This window comes from Ictidomys tridecemlineatus, chromosome 15 (genome assembly GCF_052094955.1).
Source record: "Ictidomys tridecemlineatus isolate mIctTri1 chromosome 15, mIctTri1.hap1, whole genome shotgun sequence".
In the NCBI taxonomy this organism is placed as follows: Eukaryota; Metazoa; Chordata; class Mammalia; order Rodentia; family Sciuridae; genus Ictidomys; species Ictidomys tridecemlineatus.
In genome coordinates this window covers 6101646-6116971 of record NC_135491.1, presented here as the reverse complement: position 1 = coordinate 6116971, position 15326 = coordinate 6101646, and the positions used below count along the sequence as shown (strand labels likewise).

The 15326-nt window shown below is 56.1% G+C and overlaps 1 protein-coding gene across 8 annotated transcripts in view; it reads left to right on the top strand.

The window, feature by feature from the left end:
- Myh14 (myosin heavy chain 14) overlaps nucleotides 1–15326 on the top strand; it is a 70974-nt gene that overhangs the window by 36906 nt on the left and 18742 nt on the right. For all 8 annotated transcript variants that reach the window (XM_078031566.1, XM_078031565.1, XM_078031563.1 and 5 more), the window contains 12 exons: nucleotides 495–603; nucleotides 1725–1856; nucleotides 2852–3058; nucleotides 4081–4218; nucleotides 5510–5633; nucleotides 6112–6283; nucleotides 7778–7990; nucleotides 8393–8537; nucleotides 8941–9147; nucleotides 10503–10607; nucleotides 10691–10843; nucleotides 11687–11935. In XM_078031566.1, coding sequence (XP_077887692.1) covers nucleotides 495–603; nucleotides 1725–1856; nucleotides 2852–3058; nucleotides 4081–4218; nucleotides 5510–5633; nucleotides 6112–6283; nucleotides 7778–7990; nucleotides 8393–8537; nucleotides 8941–9147; nucleotides 10503–10607; nucleotides 10691–10843; nucleotides 11687–11935 — 1954 coding nt within the window. The remainder of the gene's footprint in view (nucleotides 1–494; nucleotides 604–1724; nucleotides 1857–2851; nucleotides 3059–4080; nucleotides 4219–5509; nucleotides 5634–6111; nucleotides 6284–7777; nucleotides 7991–8392; nucleotides 8538–8940; nucleotides 9148–10502; nucleotides 10608–10690; nucleotides 10844–11686; nucleotides 11936–15326) is intronic.

Genomic DNA, 15326 nt, shown 5'->3' with positions numbered 1-15326 from the left:
TGATTTCCCAGGATGCAGGACTCTCAGGTTTGAAGCAGAGAAGGCCTGGGGTAAAGGCCCTTGGTGCGGGGCCTGGCATGTGTTAGGATGCAGGAAGTTTGGGGGTGCCTCCTGCCCCCTTAAAGGTGGCTCAGAGAAGGCAGAGCATAGCAGAAGAGGGAATCCCAAACCCCAGGCTGGGGCCGCTGGGGAGCCAGGGAGGGCTGGGATCAGGAGGGCCAGCTCTGGAAGGAGGAAGATCCCTCTGAGGGCCTGCTGGGGTGGACACAGGGGGGAGGGTGGGGGAGGGGAGGGGGGAAGAGGGGCTAAGTCAGGAGGATGTCACCTGAACGGGGACTGGGGCTCTGGGCCAGGCAGAGAGAGCCGAGGACAGGAGGACTAAGGAGACCCACCTACAGCAGAACAGGCCGCACACCCTGGGCATTTAGGAATGGGCAGGCGGAAGCAGCTCCAGCCCCTTGATAAGGGACTCTCCATGGCCTATCCCCGCCCAGGGCCTTCCAGAGGCGCCAGCAGCAGCAGAGCGCCCTGAGGGTGATGCAGAGGAACTGTGCGGCCTACCTCAAGCTGAGGCACTGGCAGTGGTGGCGGCTCTTCATCAAGGTGAGGGCAGCCGGAGGGTGGGGGGCTGAGCGGCCCGATGACAGTGTCTACCTGGACAGTGACTTCCTCCATTCAAGCCTCAGGTTTCTGTATCTGTAGAATCCGTGCAAGCCTTGTTAACCAGGTTTTTTGTTTGTTTGTTTGTTTTGTTTTTTTTGTAATTGTGCATGAACAGAATGCCTTTATTTGTTTTTTATTTATATGTGATGCTGAGGATTGAACCCAGTGCCTCACACATGCTAGGCAAGGGCTGTGCCACTGAGCCACAACCCCGGCCCTACCCAGGATTTTTTAAGTAGCAAGTGACAAGAAAATCTGACTCAAGCCAACATGGTTAAAAGATACAGGGAAGCTGCAGTTACAGCTGGATCCAGGGCAGAAGGAGCCCACCTGAGCTTGTTGTTTAGGGTTTTCAATGAGATTTTAATCAGGTCCGGTGGGAAGATATCAAGCAGAGTTGTGTAAAACTGAATAGAAAACAAGAGAACCAAAATTGCCAGAGTGCATCCCACTTAGCAAGGCTGGAGCAGTTTGGTGAGACTCTGGTTGCAGTTACCGTGTGCAGACCCTGCACCTGTCCTTCCCACCTACATCAGGCAAAGTAAAGTGCATCTCCCACTCTGGACTTTGGGTTTAGGACACTGCACAGAGGAGCAGGGGCCACAGGCCACAGAGGATGACTTCAGGGGGAAAACAAATGTGTTAATGCACTTAGTGGGGCTTGCTATGTCCCTGTCAACGTTTTACACCCTTTAGAAGGGGTAACTTATTTCTTTATTTATTTTTGTACCAGGGATTGAACCCAGGGGCACTCAGCCACTGAGCCACATCCCCAGCCCCCTTTTGTATTTTAGTAGAGACAGGGTCTCACTGAGATGCTTAGGGCCTTGCTAAGTTGCAGGGCTCCTGCCTCAGTCTCCCGAGTTACCGGGATTACAGGGGTGCGCCACCGCGTGCGGCCTACAAGAGGATAATCAGAGCACCCTGTGAAGGAGGGGCCCTTAGATGGACGAGGAAGCAGGTGGGGGCTTCCCACAGCACCAGGAATGCTTAGCCCCTGGGCCTCCAAGCGGCCTCCCACCATGGGAGCCGCCATTCCATCACCCCTCCCCTCTCTCTAGGTAAAGCCACTGCTGCAGGTGACACGGCAGGACGAGGTGCTGCAGGCGCGGGCCCAGGAGCTGCAGAAAGTGCAAGAGCTGCAGCAACAGAGCGCCCGGGAAGTAGGGGAGCTCCAGGGCCGAGTCGCACAGGTGAGGGGCGGGTGGTGGGCGGGGCCACCGGGGCGTGGCCAAGAGAGCGATGGGGCAGGGCCACAGGAAAGGAGGACTGGGCGGCCAGATGTGAAGGGCGGAGCTTCTGCTCCAGCCCCAGTGCAGGGCAGGGCTGCAAGGAGAACTGTGGGGCACAGCAGGGTGGACTGCTGCTGTGCAGTGCGGCTGAGCCGCACCGTGAGGGCGGAACTGCAGTCTGGGGTCAGATTGGGGTCGCAGGGTCCGCAGAGGTGGGATGGGAGGACAGTAAGGTGGTGGAGTTCTAAACTGCTTCCCGCATGTTTCCTATCTAAAATGCTTCTGGGGTAGTTTTCTGTTGATTTTATTTTTATTTTTTATTTTGGTCCCAAGCATTAAGCCACCGAGCACTTACCCACCGAGCCACATCCCCAGCCCTCTTTTGTATTTTATCTCTAGAGACAGGGTCTCGCTGAGTTGCTTAGGGCCTCGCTAAGTTGCTGAGGCTGAGTTTTGAACTCTAGATCCTCCTGCCTCAGCCTCCAGAGCCGCTGGGATTGCAGGCCTGCGCCACCGCGCCAGGCTCTGTTGACTTTTTCTGAATTATTTTGGTTGTATTAAATGAAAGGCGAAGTGGAAACGCTCTGCTGGGTTAGCTGGAGTACGTACTGAAAGGGGAGGGACTGGCCAGGAATCCTGAGGAAGGGCTGGAGAGAAAAAATCCAGGACAGAGAGGATGAGATCTGAGCCTGCGAGGCTGTGGGGACAGGGAGGAGGGGCCAGGGCAGTCTAGGACAGGAGGGACAGAGCTGGGGACTGATGGGCGGTGGGAGGTGAAGAGGGAGGTGCGCGGCCTCCCTGCTGATGTGAAGGCCTTTCTGAGAGGGGGATCTGAGAGGCGCCTCCCAGCCATCCTGCCCCCAAAGCAAGTTAGGTAACGGGAAGGTCATGGCGCTCCACGAAGGGCCACCTTGGGAGCCCTGCCTGCTGACCGCTGACCTCTCGCTGCTCCCCAGCTGGAGGAGGAGCGAACCCGCCTGGCCGAGCAGTTGCGAGCGGAGGCAGAACTGTGCGCGGAGGCCGAGGAGACGCGGGGGCGGCTGGCAGCCCGAAAGCAGGAGCTGGAGCTGGTGGTGTCAGAGCTGGAGGCCCGCGTGGGCGAGGAGGAGGAGTGCAGCCGGCAACTGCAGACCGAGAAGAAGAGGCTGCAGCAGCACATCCAGGTCTGGCCTCGACTGCCCGCCACCTCCCTGGACCCCTCTTGTCTACCCCAACCGCCTTTGCTTCTATATATCATGTTTCTTTTGCCATGAATTTACAGAAAAAAAGTCAGCTCAAAATGACTTTTTTAGGGGAAACCCTAAAACATGTAAGCTTCAGGTAAGGCTGGGTCCAGGCACTCAAGTGATATCCTCAACACTCTGCCTCTCTCTGTCTCCTGGCTCTGTCTGCCTCGTGCTGCTGCGTTCACAGGCGGCTTCACTTCCATGGCTCCCCGTCAAGATTTAGTGTGTTTCACACTCGAGGCCTGGCTCAACTTGGACGCTGTGTTTTCATTGGAAACATTTGATCTATACTTACATTTCAGATCTTCTACAGTTTAAAAAAGTAGATTCACAAACCCAGCCTGTTCCAGACACGCTTAAGAGTTTTCATAGTGTCTGGTCTTAAGTTTCAAATAAACAAAGTCGAAAATTTCCTTCCCCAGCCACAAGGGCCACATTTCAAGAGCTGTGTGGCGTTTTAATGGCTTCCTCTTCAACTCCTTGGTGGGGGAGGGACGGTGCCCTAGAGTTTGGGGACACTGAACTCAGGGTACCTGAAGGATTGCAGGGACAGACCAGATTGACAGCAGCTCATGAGTCACAAATACAGCTCCCTAGAATCATTTCATGGCAGGGAACTGACACGTCCTCTCAGGCTTAGGCTGCAAGTGCCGGGTCCCCCTGCTCAGGAGGGGAGATGGCCAGGGAGCAGAGTGGTCAGTACGGGTCTGCGTGATTTGTGTCTTTATTATGCTTACCGGCCTCCATCTGCATCCCCCAGTGCATTCAAGGGAATGTGATTTCCATTATCCCTCCCAGGGCTTTGGGCAGCGGGCTCCCCAGGCCTTAGATGCGCTTGTGAACCAGTGAAGGAAGTGGGAAGGGCAGTGAGGATTTGGCGCTGCCCAGGGCGTGGACCTGTCTGCACCACAAGCCCCAGAGGTCTGCGGGGCGCCCTGCCCACTCCCTTCTCCCTTCAGGAACTAGAGACCCACCTGGAGGCGGAGGAGGGGGCTCGGCAGAAGCTGCAGCTGGAGAAGGTGACGACAGAGGCAAAGCTGAAGAAGTTTGAGGAGGACCTGCTGCTCTTGGAGGATCAGAATGCCAAGCTGAGCAAGGTGGGGCCTTGGGAGCTGGGGGTGGAGTAGGGGTGTCTGCCAGGTGACAGGGATGAAGAATTGGGGTCCAGGTGCTAGAACAAGCTCTGGACACCCGTAAGCAAAACCCAAACAGCCGTAGAGAAAAGTGCTTCTCCTACACCTTAAACCATCTCTCGGCCGGTCATGGTGGCGCAGGCCTGTAATCCCAGTGATGGGGGAGGCTGAAGCAGGAGGACTGCAAGTTCAAAGGCAGCCTCAGCAATTTAGCAAGGCCCTAAACAACTTATTGAGATCCTGTCTCAAAATAAAACTATACAGGGCTGGGGATGTGGCTCGGTGGCTAAGCGCCCTGGATTCAATCCCATCGCAACAACAGAAACAAAAATGCTGCGGAAATTGGGCAGGCTGGGCTCAGCCTCAGGCTGAGGTGCGCCAGGGGCCAGCAGCAGCCTGGGCTCTCTCTTCTCGTGGGAGAAGGACGAGGCCAGGTCAGACCAGACCTCACAGCACCTCTAACCTCCCACCTGCACTGCATTCACCACCTCTTTGGCTAGAACAAGTCACATGGCCAAACCCAGTCTGGATGGGGCTGGGAGTTACATCCCACGGACTGTGCAAAGCAACAGCTCCAGGGTGGAGGTGTAGAGCAGTGTGACAGGAAGACAGTGTGGGGACCACCGAGCCAGCTCTGACCCTTTCTATTTCATTCTACTACCTTTTCTGTGTGCTGGGGATGGAACCCGGATCCTAGTACCGGGCAAGAGCTCCACCCTGAGCACCCCCTTGTCCTGAAGGACAGTGCTAGCCCATTGCATGCATTTCCAAAACCACTCAGGGTTTGGAGAGCACTCCCCAGTCCAAGGTCCTCAAACTCCAATGTGCACAGGAGTCAGGGAGGAGCTCACTGATTGCAGATCCTGGTCCAGCTGGTCTGGAGGCCCCAGGCTCTGCATGCGCACCCAGGCATGCGGGTCCACAACCATCCTTTGAGTAGTGCAAGAATCCCGAACTCACACGCGGGTGCAGCCGACTGGGTGCCGGTGGCCATGGTGTTCATGTTAGCGATGCTGGAGCAGCCTCAGTGTCCCTGAGTGGAACTAACAGTCACTGTCCTGCAGCTAACAGCCGTGAACTCGTGGGGGAGGGGAAGAGCCCAGAGGCGCCAGGGAATAGGGCAAAGGAGGCAGGGGTGAGAGGAGGGCGACCAGGAAGGTGACGCTCCAGACGTAGATGAGCATGGGAGAAGCCACTGGTGAGGACCTGTGTGGCTGGCCCCGCTCCTGACCCCCTGGCCTCCGCTACCCCTCAGGAGCGGCGGCTGCTGGAAGAGCGCCTGGCCGAGTTCTCCTCCCAGGCGGCCGAGGAGGAGGAGAAGGTCAAGAGCCTCAACAAGCTGCGACTCAAATATGAGGCCACAATTGCAGACATGGAGGGTGAGCGCCATGCACTGCACATAATGGGGGACTGAGGGCTGCGCTTGCTCTAAGGGGACCTCAGGCAAGCCTCCTGCGCTGTGCGCCCAGCGGTCATATCAGTTAAGTGTGGGAAAGCAGGCCCAGGACAGGAGGGCGTCCCAGGGCCCACGTTCCTAAGCATCTCAGCTCCTACTCTCGCTCCCTCCCTGAGGGGCTGGCTGCTCCCACTCTCTCCCCCTGACTGTCCCTGTCTACCTCGCCATGTTGTCCCTCTGCCCCTCGCTGGTCGCTTTCAATCGGAAAGGAAACAGCAGAGGGAGGAGGCCAGGCTCCTCAGAGGCGGGAGTGAGAACTCAGAGCCCGGGGTCGGCTGGGGTCTGGAGAAATTGGTCCCTGAGACCCGGGAGCCTGGGAGGAGGAAGTGGCATCCGGGGAGGCTTGATCCATGGCCACCTGGGTCTGGAGCCCCATGCATGACCCCACCTCCCGCTTGCAGACCGCCTGCGGAAGGAGGAGAAGGGCCGCCAGGAGCTGGAGAAGCTGAAGCGGCGGCTGGACGGGGAGAGCTCCGAGCTGCAGGAGCAGATGGTGGAGCAGCAGCAGCGCGCGGAGGAGCTGCGGGCCCAGCTGGGCCGCAAGGAGGAGGAGCTGCAGGCGGCGCTGGCCAGGTGCGGGCGGGTGGGCGTGGCAGGGCCAGCAGCAGGGGCGCAGTACGGACCCCGGGAGCTCTCCCGGCTGTGGGCAGACCCCAGCCCTTCCCAGCTGCAGTGTCCCTGCTGCCCAGTGCAGATAGCAGGGATGCGAAGCCACCGGGCAAGGAAAAGATCAAGGACTCTGCAGCGCTGGGCGCACAACGCTCCGCCCCCTCAGCCTCCCCGGGCCAAGCTGGTCAGAATCTGCGTGGTTTACCCGGTGTGGCTCGCCTGTAATCCTGGTGGCTATGGAGGCTGAGTGAGGCAGGAGGATTGTGAGTTCAAAGCCAGCCCCAGAAACTGAGCAAGGCCCCGTCTCAAAAAAAAAAAAAAAAAGTTTGGAGCCTGCTGTATGCCACACGCGCTCCTGGGGTTCCCAGTGTTTTTCTGCACTGGGCTTCACGCAGGCTAAGACACCTTCGATTCTGGGTGTGACTCCATTTCAGAGAGGTTAAAATGTGAAAACTGTGTGTTAGAATCACTACTACACTATGTGTGTGTGTGGGGGGGGGGGTAAGAACGTGCTCCCTCGAGGCTCCTCTGCTCTCTGCTCTCCAGCTCCTCCGCTCTCTGGACCCTCACCTGTCTAGCCTTGGTTCTTCCTCTGTAAAACAGGGACAATTGCAGAAGCTACCCTAGGGTTAGTGCGGGAAAGCACGCACCCCACACCTCCCTGGACACCGGGTGTTTTGGCTCCTACTTGTATTACTCTTACTTGTTTTGTTTTGTGGTGGAATCCGCACAGCATCCGCCACTCCAAAGCGCACTCTGCAGTGTGGCGCAAGCACCTCTCCATCCCAGTCCCACACGTTTCCATCACCCTGAAAGGAGATGGGGGCCCTCTCAGCTGTCACTCCACCCTCTGCCTCTTCCCAACCCCACTCCACTCCACCGCGCTGCTCTGTCTAGGCGGGGCTGGGCCTGGGGCAGTTCCAAAGGTAGAAGAAGCAAGCTCCCAACATCCCTCTCCCGTTCTGTGTCGCTGAGCCTGAAGCAGCCCCATCCTCAGAGCCTCCTTCAGCACAGGAACCTGTGCTTCCGAGGTGCCATGCAGGCAGGGACAGGGACAGCAAGCCCTGCCTGGGTGGCACTGAGTGTTGAACCCCCAAGTACTGTCCCCGATGCAGAGTTCTGCAGGGGTGCTGCCGGGGCCACGAGGGACCCTCTAGTGGGTCACGGGCCTAGACAGTGCTCTCCCCCTCGAGCCCCAGTTTCGTCCTCTGGTGGGAGCATTCCAAGAGACGAGTGGGGACTCTGCCAGCCTCACCTGTGATTACCATGGGTGACATTCCCACCTCACAGCGGGGATAACTGAGGCCCAAGGACTGAGTCACATGCCCATGGCAGAGCCGGGGTCTGAACCTGGGACTGGCCACTCCCCAAACCCAGAAATCTGGCCTCTCGGCCCCAGAAACCATCCCTCACCTCTGCCTGCCCCTGTGCCACCCCCATGGTCCTTGTCACCTCCAGGGCAGAGGAGGAGGGCGGAGCGCGAGCCCAGCTGCTCAAGTCCCTGCGGGAGGCGCAGGCAGGCCTGGCAGAGGCCCAGGAGGACCTGGAGGCCGAGCGCGCAGCCAGGGCCAAGGCCGAGAAGCAGCGCCGCGACCTGGGCGAGGAGCTGGAGGCGCTCCGTGGTGAGCTGGAGGACACGCTGGACTCCACCAACGCGCAGCAGGAGCTCCGGTGAGGGCAGGCGTTGGCGCTGCCCGCCCTGGCTAGGCAGGGTGTGGGAGGAGGACAGAGAGCCAGGTCTTCACCTGCACCAGCTCTGTGCCAGCTTGGGCACAGAGACAGACCCAGTCCAGGGCAACAGGTGCTTTAAGGCAGTGACACGGCATGGGGAATAATAAATGAAGGCCCCAAAACCAGGTCTGTGGGAGACGGTCCAGAAAGACTTCCCTGAGGAGGGCCTTTTGAATAGGGCTTTGCATGACGAGTAGGAGTTCACATTCAGAGCCTCATGCCCGCACAGCATCACCACCCAGATCTCAGAGGGAGCAAGAAAGGAGCCTCAGCCAGCTCCCCCAAAGACCTGCCACCCTCTATCCTGAGAGTCTGTCCCTGTCATCCTTCCCCCAACAAAAGGTCCAAGAGGGAACAGGAGGTGACGGAGCTGAAGAAGGCTCTGGAGGAGGAGACTCGCGTCCACGAGGTGGCAGTGCAGGAGCTGAGGCAGCGCCACGGCCAGGCTCTGGGGGAGCTGGCAGAGCAGCTGGAGCAGGCCCGGAGGGTGGGTTGGGGCTGGGCCGGGAGGGTGTGACCTGGGTTGGAGGAGGGTCACAACAGCCGTGCTGCCCACCTGGGGGGCTCTGTGTTTGTAGGAGAGGAGAGTCAGCAGGCTCCACTCGGCCATGGTCTGTCTTGGGGGAGCAGGGGCCCTGGGAAGGTGAAGGTGACCAGGGAAGGTCCCCAAGCCAAGGTGCAGGTCTGTGATTTTAAACAGCTGTGGAGGGCTTCTGTGAGGAGGTGGCATCTGAGTAAAACCCAGGGAGGCGCGAGTCAGCCACCTCTGGAGTGGTGTGTTCCAGGCAGAGGAAGCTGCCAGTGCAAAGGCCCTGGGACAGGCATGTCCTGGCCCGGTGGCGGGGGGGGGGGGGATGCTCAGACACCTTGCCCGTCTCCTGCCCCAACAGGGCAAAGGTGCGTGGGAGAAGACCCGCTTGGCCCTGGAGGCAGAGGTGTCTGAGCTTCGGGCAGAGCTGAGCAGCCTGCAGACTGCCCGTCAGGAGGGTGAGCAGAAGAGACGCCGCTTGGAGTCCCAGCTGCAGGAGGTGCAGGGCCGGGCAGGCGACGGGGAGCGGGCACGAGTGGAGGCTGCTGAGAAGCTGCAGCGAGCCCAGGTGAGTGGGGTGGCCGTGTGGTGGTGGTGTCTGCTGTGTGACCTCAGAGAGATGCCTGCTCTCTATGGGTTTGTGTTTGGTCCCCATCAACCCTGTTGCCCCCCCCAGCTCTTCACACATCGGTGGCTGGGCACTGGTGAGCAGTAACCGCATGTCCAACACTTAAGAGAGAACACTGCTCACATTTCACCTACGAGGAAGCTGAGGCCCAGAGAGTACAGCTGACTGCCCTTAGTCGCTCAGAACTGAAGTCCAGTCCCAGGCGTGCCTGACCCTTTGGAGTGTAGCCTGCCATAGCCCCAAGCTCTTCTTCTCTTTTCTGCCTTTGAATAATTCATAAGCTGATTAGAAAAGTCCAGAGGAGGGACACGGAGCAGCGTGAGCGCAGTAGCATTCTGCAGCCCTTCGAAGCAAAGCCCGTTTTTTAAAACTTCATTTTATTCTGTTTCTAACTGAACGGTCTGTACCTGTTCATTACTGAGAACACAGACAAGCAAAACGAAGATGACTTGTAGCCCCAGCTCCTCCAGGGAGACCACCAGTACTGTGCAGTTTTAATTCCTGATTGAAGTGGTGTGATCAGCAGCCGGGTATGGTGTCCCTGGCCTGTAATCCCGGCAGCTCGGGAGACAGAGGCAGGCAGATTGCAAGTTCGAGGCCAGTCTCTGCGACTTAGGAGGTCCTGTCTTGAAATAAAGAGGGCTGGGGATGTGGCTCGGTGGTTAAGACCCCTGGGTTCACTCCTGGCTTTAAAAATAAAGGTCATGAGTTGGTTCCCCGAAAACACTGGCCCCATTACATGAAGGGGACTTTGCATCCCGAGTTGGATGTGAGTGGGGTCTGGAACCAGTCCCCGCCCAGGGCACTCTCCAGCCCTCAGAGCTGCTCAGCCATCGCCACCATCTACTCCTACACCATTGTCATTAGCCCCAGAAGAAACCCTAAGGTCCTCGCTGCCACCCGTGGTCCTCACTGCCACCCGTGGTCCTCACTGCCATCCATGGTCCTCTGCGTCCTGCACACGCAGCTATGACCCTGTCTCTGTGGCTCTTCCAAAGCTGAGCCGCGAGCCAGGTGGCCTGTTCCACGGCACATCCTAGGACTCCGTTGCTTTCTTGCTGGCTGACACCGGTGGCCCTGGTGGCCCAGATCTCCTGCGCAGCTGTCCCTCCCGTTCATCGTCCGAGGGCATTTGGGTCCAGGCTGCCGGGAGCCTCTCGCCCCGTCGGGCACCTCCTGGGAGCGGAATTGCTGCCCCCGCACTTGGTCTTGAACCCTCGGAGCTGCTGTTCCGAGGCGCCCTCAGACGTGTGGGTGGAAGTCGCCAGGAGGCTTCACGGCCCCCTTCTCCACAGGCTGAGCTGGAGAACGTGTCGGGAGCCCTGAGCGAGGCCGAGTCCAAAGCCATCCGCCTGGGCAAGGAGCTGAGCAGCACAGAAGCCCAGCTGCACGACACCCAGGTGACGGCCCTTCCGCCCCGCGGCACCCTCCCCACCGCCCTTGTGCCGGCCACACCTGACTTCCGTCATCTCTCCACCCACAGGAGCTGCTGCAGGAGGAGACCAGGGCGAAGCTGGCCCTGGGGTCCCGGGTGCGGGCCGTGGAGGCCGAGGTGGCCGGGCTGCGGGAGCAGCTGGAGGAGGAGGCTGCGGCCAGGGAGCGCGCAGGCCGGGAGCTGCAGACCGCCCAGGCCCAGGTGGGCGGCCCCAGCACCCCTCCGCCTGGGGTCCCCAGCTAAGGGACAGCCCGCCACCCACCTGCCAACTCCCCCTCACTGGCCCTTGGCCGGCTCCGTGTCCACCCAGCCCCAGCCCCGGACATCCTCTCCCCTCCAGGCCCTCCTGGCCTCCAGTGTGCCCTTCCAGCTCATTCCCCACGCCCAGGGTCTCTTCCTGCACACACTGGCCGGCCCTGCTCTGCTCCCAGTACCCCTGGACCAAGCCTCTCAGCTGGGCCCCTGAGGCTGCGACTCTCTTGACTACTCAGCAGATTTTCAGCCACTTCAAAGGGGAACTCCAGAGTTAGATCTGGTCCCCAGCACAGCCCAGCGAGCAGTCCAGGCCTTGAGAAATGCCTGTTAAATGACTGAGTGATGACTTACGCTGCCAAACATCCTTCAGTTGTCAAACTCCTACATATACTTCAACACCCATCTCAAGTGCCCCTCTACCAGGAAGTCTCTTCCAAATATTCAAAACGGATCCTGAAATCCCCCTGTGGGATCCCGTGAAGCCTGTAACTTCTACCTTAGCCCCCGTCAATCTAACTCAGTCGCCCCCTTCAGACTAGGGGCTCCCCAAGACCAAAGCCAGATCTGATTCTCCCTGGGTCCTGCCAGAGGTCACTTGGGTACCCTAAAAGAGCTGGGGCTCATGGTACTCAGAACCTCTACCCCATCCTGAGGCAGAGGAGCCCAGTGGAATGACTCCTTTCCTTCCTCGTGCCTCAGTCTCCTCATCTGGGAAATGGGGCCTCACAAGGTCCTTGGCCGCTCACAGCCAGGACAGCCGCCGACCCTCCCTCCCTCTCCTCTCCCCAGCTTGCAGATTGGCGGCGGCGCCAGGAGGAAGAGGCCGGGGCACTGGAGGCAGGGGAGGAGGCTCGGCGCCGGGCGGCCCGAGAGGCAGAGGCCCTGGCCCAGCGCCTGGCAGAAAAGACAGAGGCTGTGGAAAGGCTGGAGCGGGGCCGCCGGCGGCTGCAGCAGGAGCTGGACGATGTCACCGTGGACCTGGAGCAACAGCGGCAGCTTGTGAGCACCCTGGAGAAGAAGCAGCGCAAGTTCGATCAGGTGAGGGCCTCGGTTTACCTGGCTAGGTGACCTGCAAGCTCCTCTGCGCTCCCCGTGGCTCCTGGGAGGAGTCGGGGCCAGGTGACGCCCAGCTCCGTGCCGGGACTGGAGGCCGGGCGCCTCTTCCCCTGAGCCTCCATAAAGTGGGACACCCTGTCTGTCCTGGTTTCGCCTCCCGTCCTAGCATCATTATTAGCGGTGCTTGCTGACATTCTCGGGGCGTCCTGGTTTGGGTACTGAAATACAGGAGCACCCTTTCAGTACCCCAGAGGGTGCCTATGAGGAGTCAGCGGAGGCTGGAGAGTGGCTCAGTGGCAGAGCACTGGCCTGGCGTGTGGGAGGCACTGGGTTCGATTCTCGACACCGCCTATAAAGATATTCTCAGCATCGACAACTAAAAAAATATTTTAAAAAAAGATTCAATGGAAGAACACATCTCACTTGCCCTTCAGGTTCCCTGAGTGCCTCAAGCAAGTTGCTTTCCCCCTCTCAGCCTCAGTTTACCAACCTAGAAGGTGGGCATCATATTGAGCATTTGGCAGCCTGAGGGAGAAATAAAAAATTCACGGAAAGCTCCAGAGTTCAGGTTGTTGGAGGGTTAGTCAGCTTTCTGTTACTGCTGAGATAATCAACTTGCAGGGAGAAAAGGGTGCTTTTCATCATGGTTTTGGGGGTTTCGCCCATGCTCAGTTGGCCTAATGAGCCACCACAGGCCTGAGGCTGCACATGATGGCAGGGAGCACAGAGTGGGGGAAGCTGCTCACCTTATGAGCAGGGAAAAGGAAAAAGAAGGGGCTGGGTCCCACTGTTCCCCCAATGACCTAATACCTCCCACTAGACCCCGCCTCTTACAGGTTCCACAACCTCTTCCCAGTAGCACCACAAACTGGGGCCAAGCTTTTGACACATGGGCCTGTGGGATCCAAACCATGGCATCCGTCTAGAAAATGGGAATGATGTTAAGGATTTGACCACCTGCCAGTGCACATCTGTAATCCTAGCAACTTGGGAAACTGAGGCAGGAGGACTGTGAGTTTGAAAACAGCCTAGGCACCTTAGTGAGACCTTGTCTCAAAATAAAAAACAAAAAGGGCTGGGGACATGCCTCAATGGTAGAGCACTCCCGGGTTCAATCCCCAGTATCAGGAAGGAAGGAAGGAAGGAAGGAAGGGAGGGAGGGAGGGAGGGAGGGAGGGAAAGAAAGAAAGGAAAGAAAGAAAGGAAAGAAAGAAAGAAAAAAAAATTCTGGCTACTGGACCATGAAATAAAAATCACAGACTGCCATAGATTTAAGATCAGGCGATCCTGAGATTCAAACCCAGCTTAGCCAGGAACGGTGGCACATGCCTGTAATCTCAGTGGCTTGGGAAGCTGAGGCAGGAGGATCTCAAGTTCAAAGCCAGCCTCAGCAACTAAGCAAGGCCCTAAGCAACTTAGCAAGACCCTGTCCCAAAAGATGAAAAGGGCTGGGGATGTGGCTCAGGGGGTTCAGTCCTTGGTGCCCAGAACAAACAAACAAACAGAAAACCCAGCTTAGCCCTTTCTTGCTGTGTAGCTTTGGGCAAATGCCCAACCTCTCTGTTAGTCTAGGAAATGCAGAGTGGCCGTGTCATTATGTCCCTCATAGCCTCATAGCCGAAAGATCTTTTCCCTGGGTATAGAATCCTAAGTGAGCACTTTTAAGCACTTTGAAGATGCCCTTCTGTCTGTCACCTCTGCCCTCCATTGTTTCAGGTGAGAAGTTAGCTGTCATTCAAACCATCGTTTCCCTGCAGGGAAGGTGATGTTTTCCTAGCTGATTTAGAAGTTGTCTCTTGATCTTTGCTTCTCACAGTCTTGGGCTGCATTTGTCCTGCTTCAGCCTTGCTGAGCTGCCCAGCTAAGGGCTTTCTGTTGTTGTTACCTGGATGTTTTCTGCCATTATTTCTTCACATATCTTTCTGGTCCACTTTTCTTCTTCTTGGACACCACATATGTGTGTTTTTGATTGCTTAGCACTGTTCCGCAGGTTATCCAGGCTCTGATAAATTTTTTTGCAACTTCTAGAATTTTCTATAAATTCTTTTCATTTAATTATTTTTGGATTGGCATCTTTGACTTATAGTAGTCATTTGAAGTTTATCCATATGTTTGCATGTATCAATAATTTATTCCTTTTTATCGCTGAGTGTTATTCCTTTATAGGTAAACCACATTTATGTTTCTGTTAACCTAGTGATGAACAATGTTTGGATTGTTTCCAATTTGGGGCTATTCAGAGGGAACCTTAGTCTTTCTAATAGATGTGTAGTGACTTTAATTCACATTTCCCTAACAGCTGATGATGCTAAGTATCTTTTCCTGACTTTTGTGACATCCACGTATCTTCTTTGCTGAAGTGTCTGTTTCTTCATCCTTTGTCTTTTGATTGGGTTGTGGTTTTCTTATTATTTAATTTTCAGAGTTTTGTATATATACTGAGTACAAGTTCTTTGTCAGATGTATGTTTTGTAAATATTTCGGGCCAGTCTGCAGCTTGTCTTTTGATTCTCCTGAAAGAGTCTCTTTGAGAGCAGAAGTTTTTCATTTTGATGAAATCCTACTTATCAATGGTTTTGGTTTTGCATGTATGAGATCTGCACCTAACTTGAGGTTGGAAAGGTTTTCTCCTCATTTCTAGAAGTTCTCCAGCCTTAGGTTTACTTTGAACTCTGATCCTCTATGAGTTAATTTTTATGTGGCAGTATTGTGGCTCCAAATGATTTTTTCCCAAATTAATTTTTGTGAATATAGATATCCAATTGTTCGCTGGGTATAGTAGTGCTCACTTGTAATTCCAGCGACTTGGGACACTGAGGCAGGTTTGAGACAACCTCAGCAACTTAGGCCTGTCTGAAAATAAAAATTAAAAAGAAAAAGAACTGGGGCTGGGATTGTGGCTCAGAGGAAGAGCACTTGACTCGCATGCGTAAGGCACTGGCTGGGTTCAATCCTCAGCACCACATAAACATAAAAAATAAAGATATTGTGTCCACCTATAATTAAAAACTAAATTTAAAATTAAAAATAAAATAAAAAGAACTGGAGCGGAGTGCAGCGGCGCAAGCCTATAATCCCAGTGGCTTGGGAGGCTGCGGCAGAAGGAAGAAGGCAACTTAGTGAGATCCTGTCTCTAAATAAAATATTTTAAAAGGGGGATGGGGTCTGGGGATGTGGCTCAGTGGTTAAGCACCTCTGGGTTCAATCTCTGGTAGCACACAGACACAGATACCCAAGTCCCAAGTGTTCCAACACAATTTTTTTCTCTACTTAGTTTGTGTACATATTAAATTCTTTTTTCTTTTTTCTTCATTTCCATGTGTGTTTTAGAATTAGTATTTCAGTTTCCAAAACAACAACAACAAAAGCACCT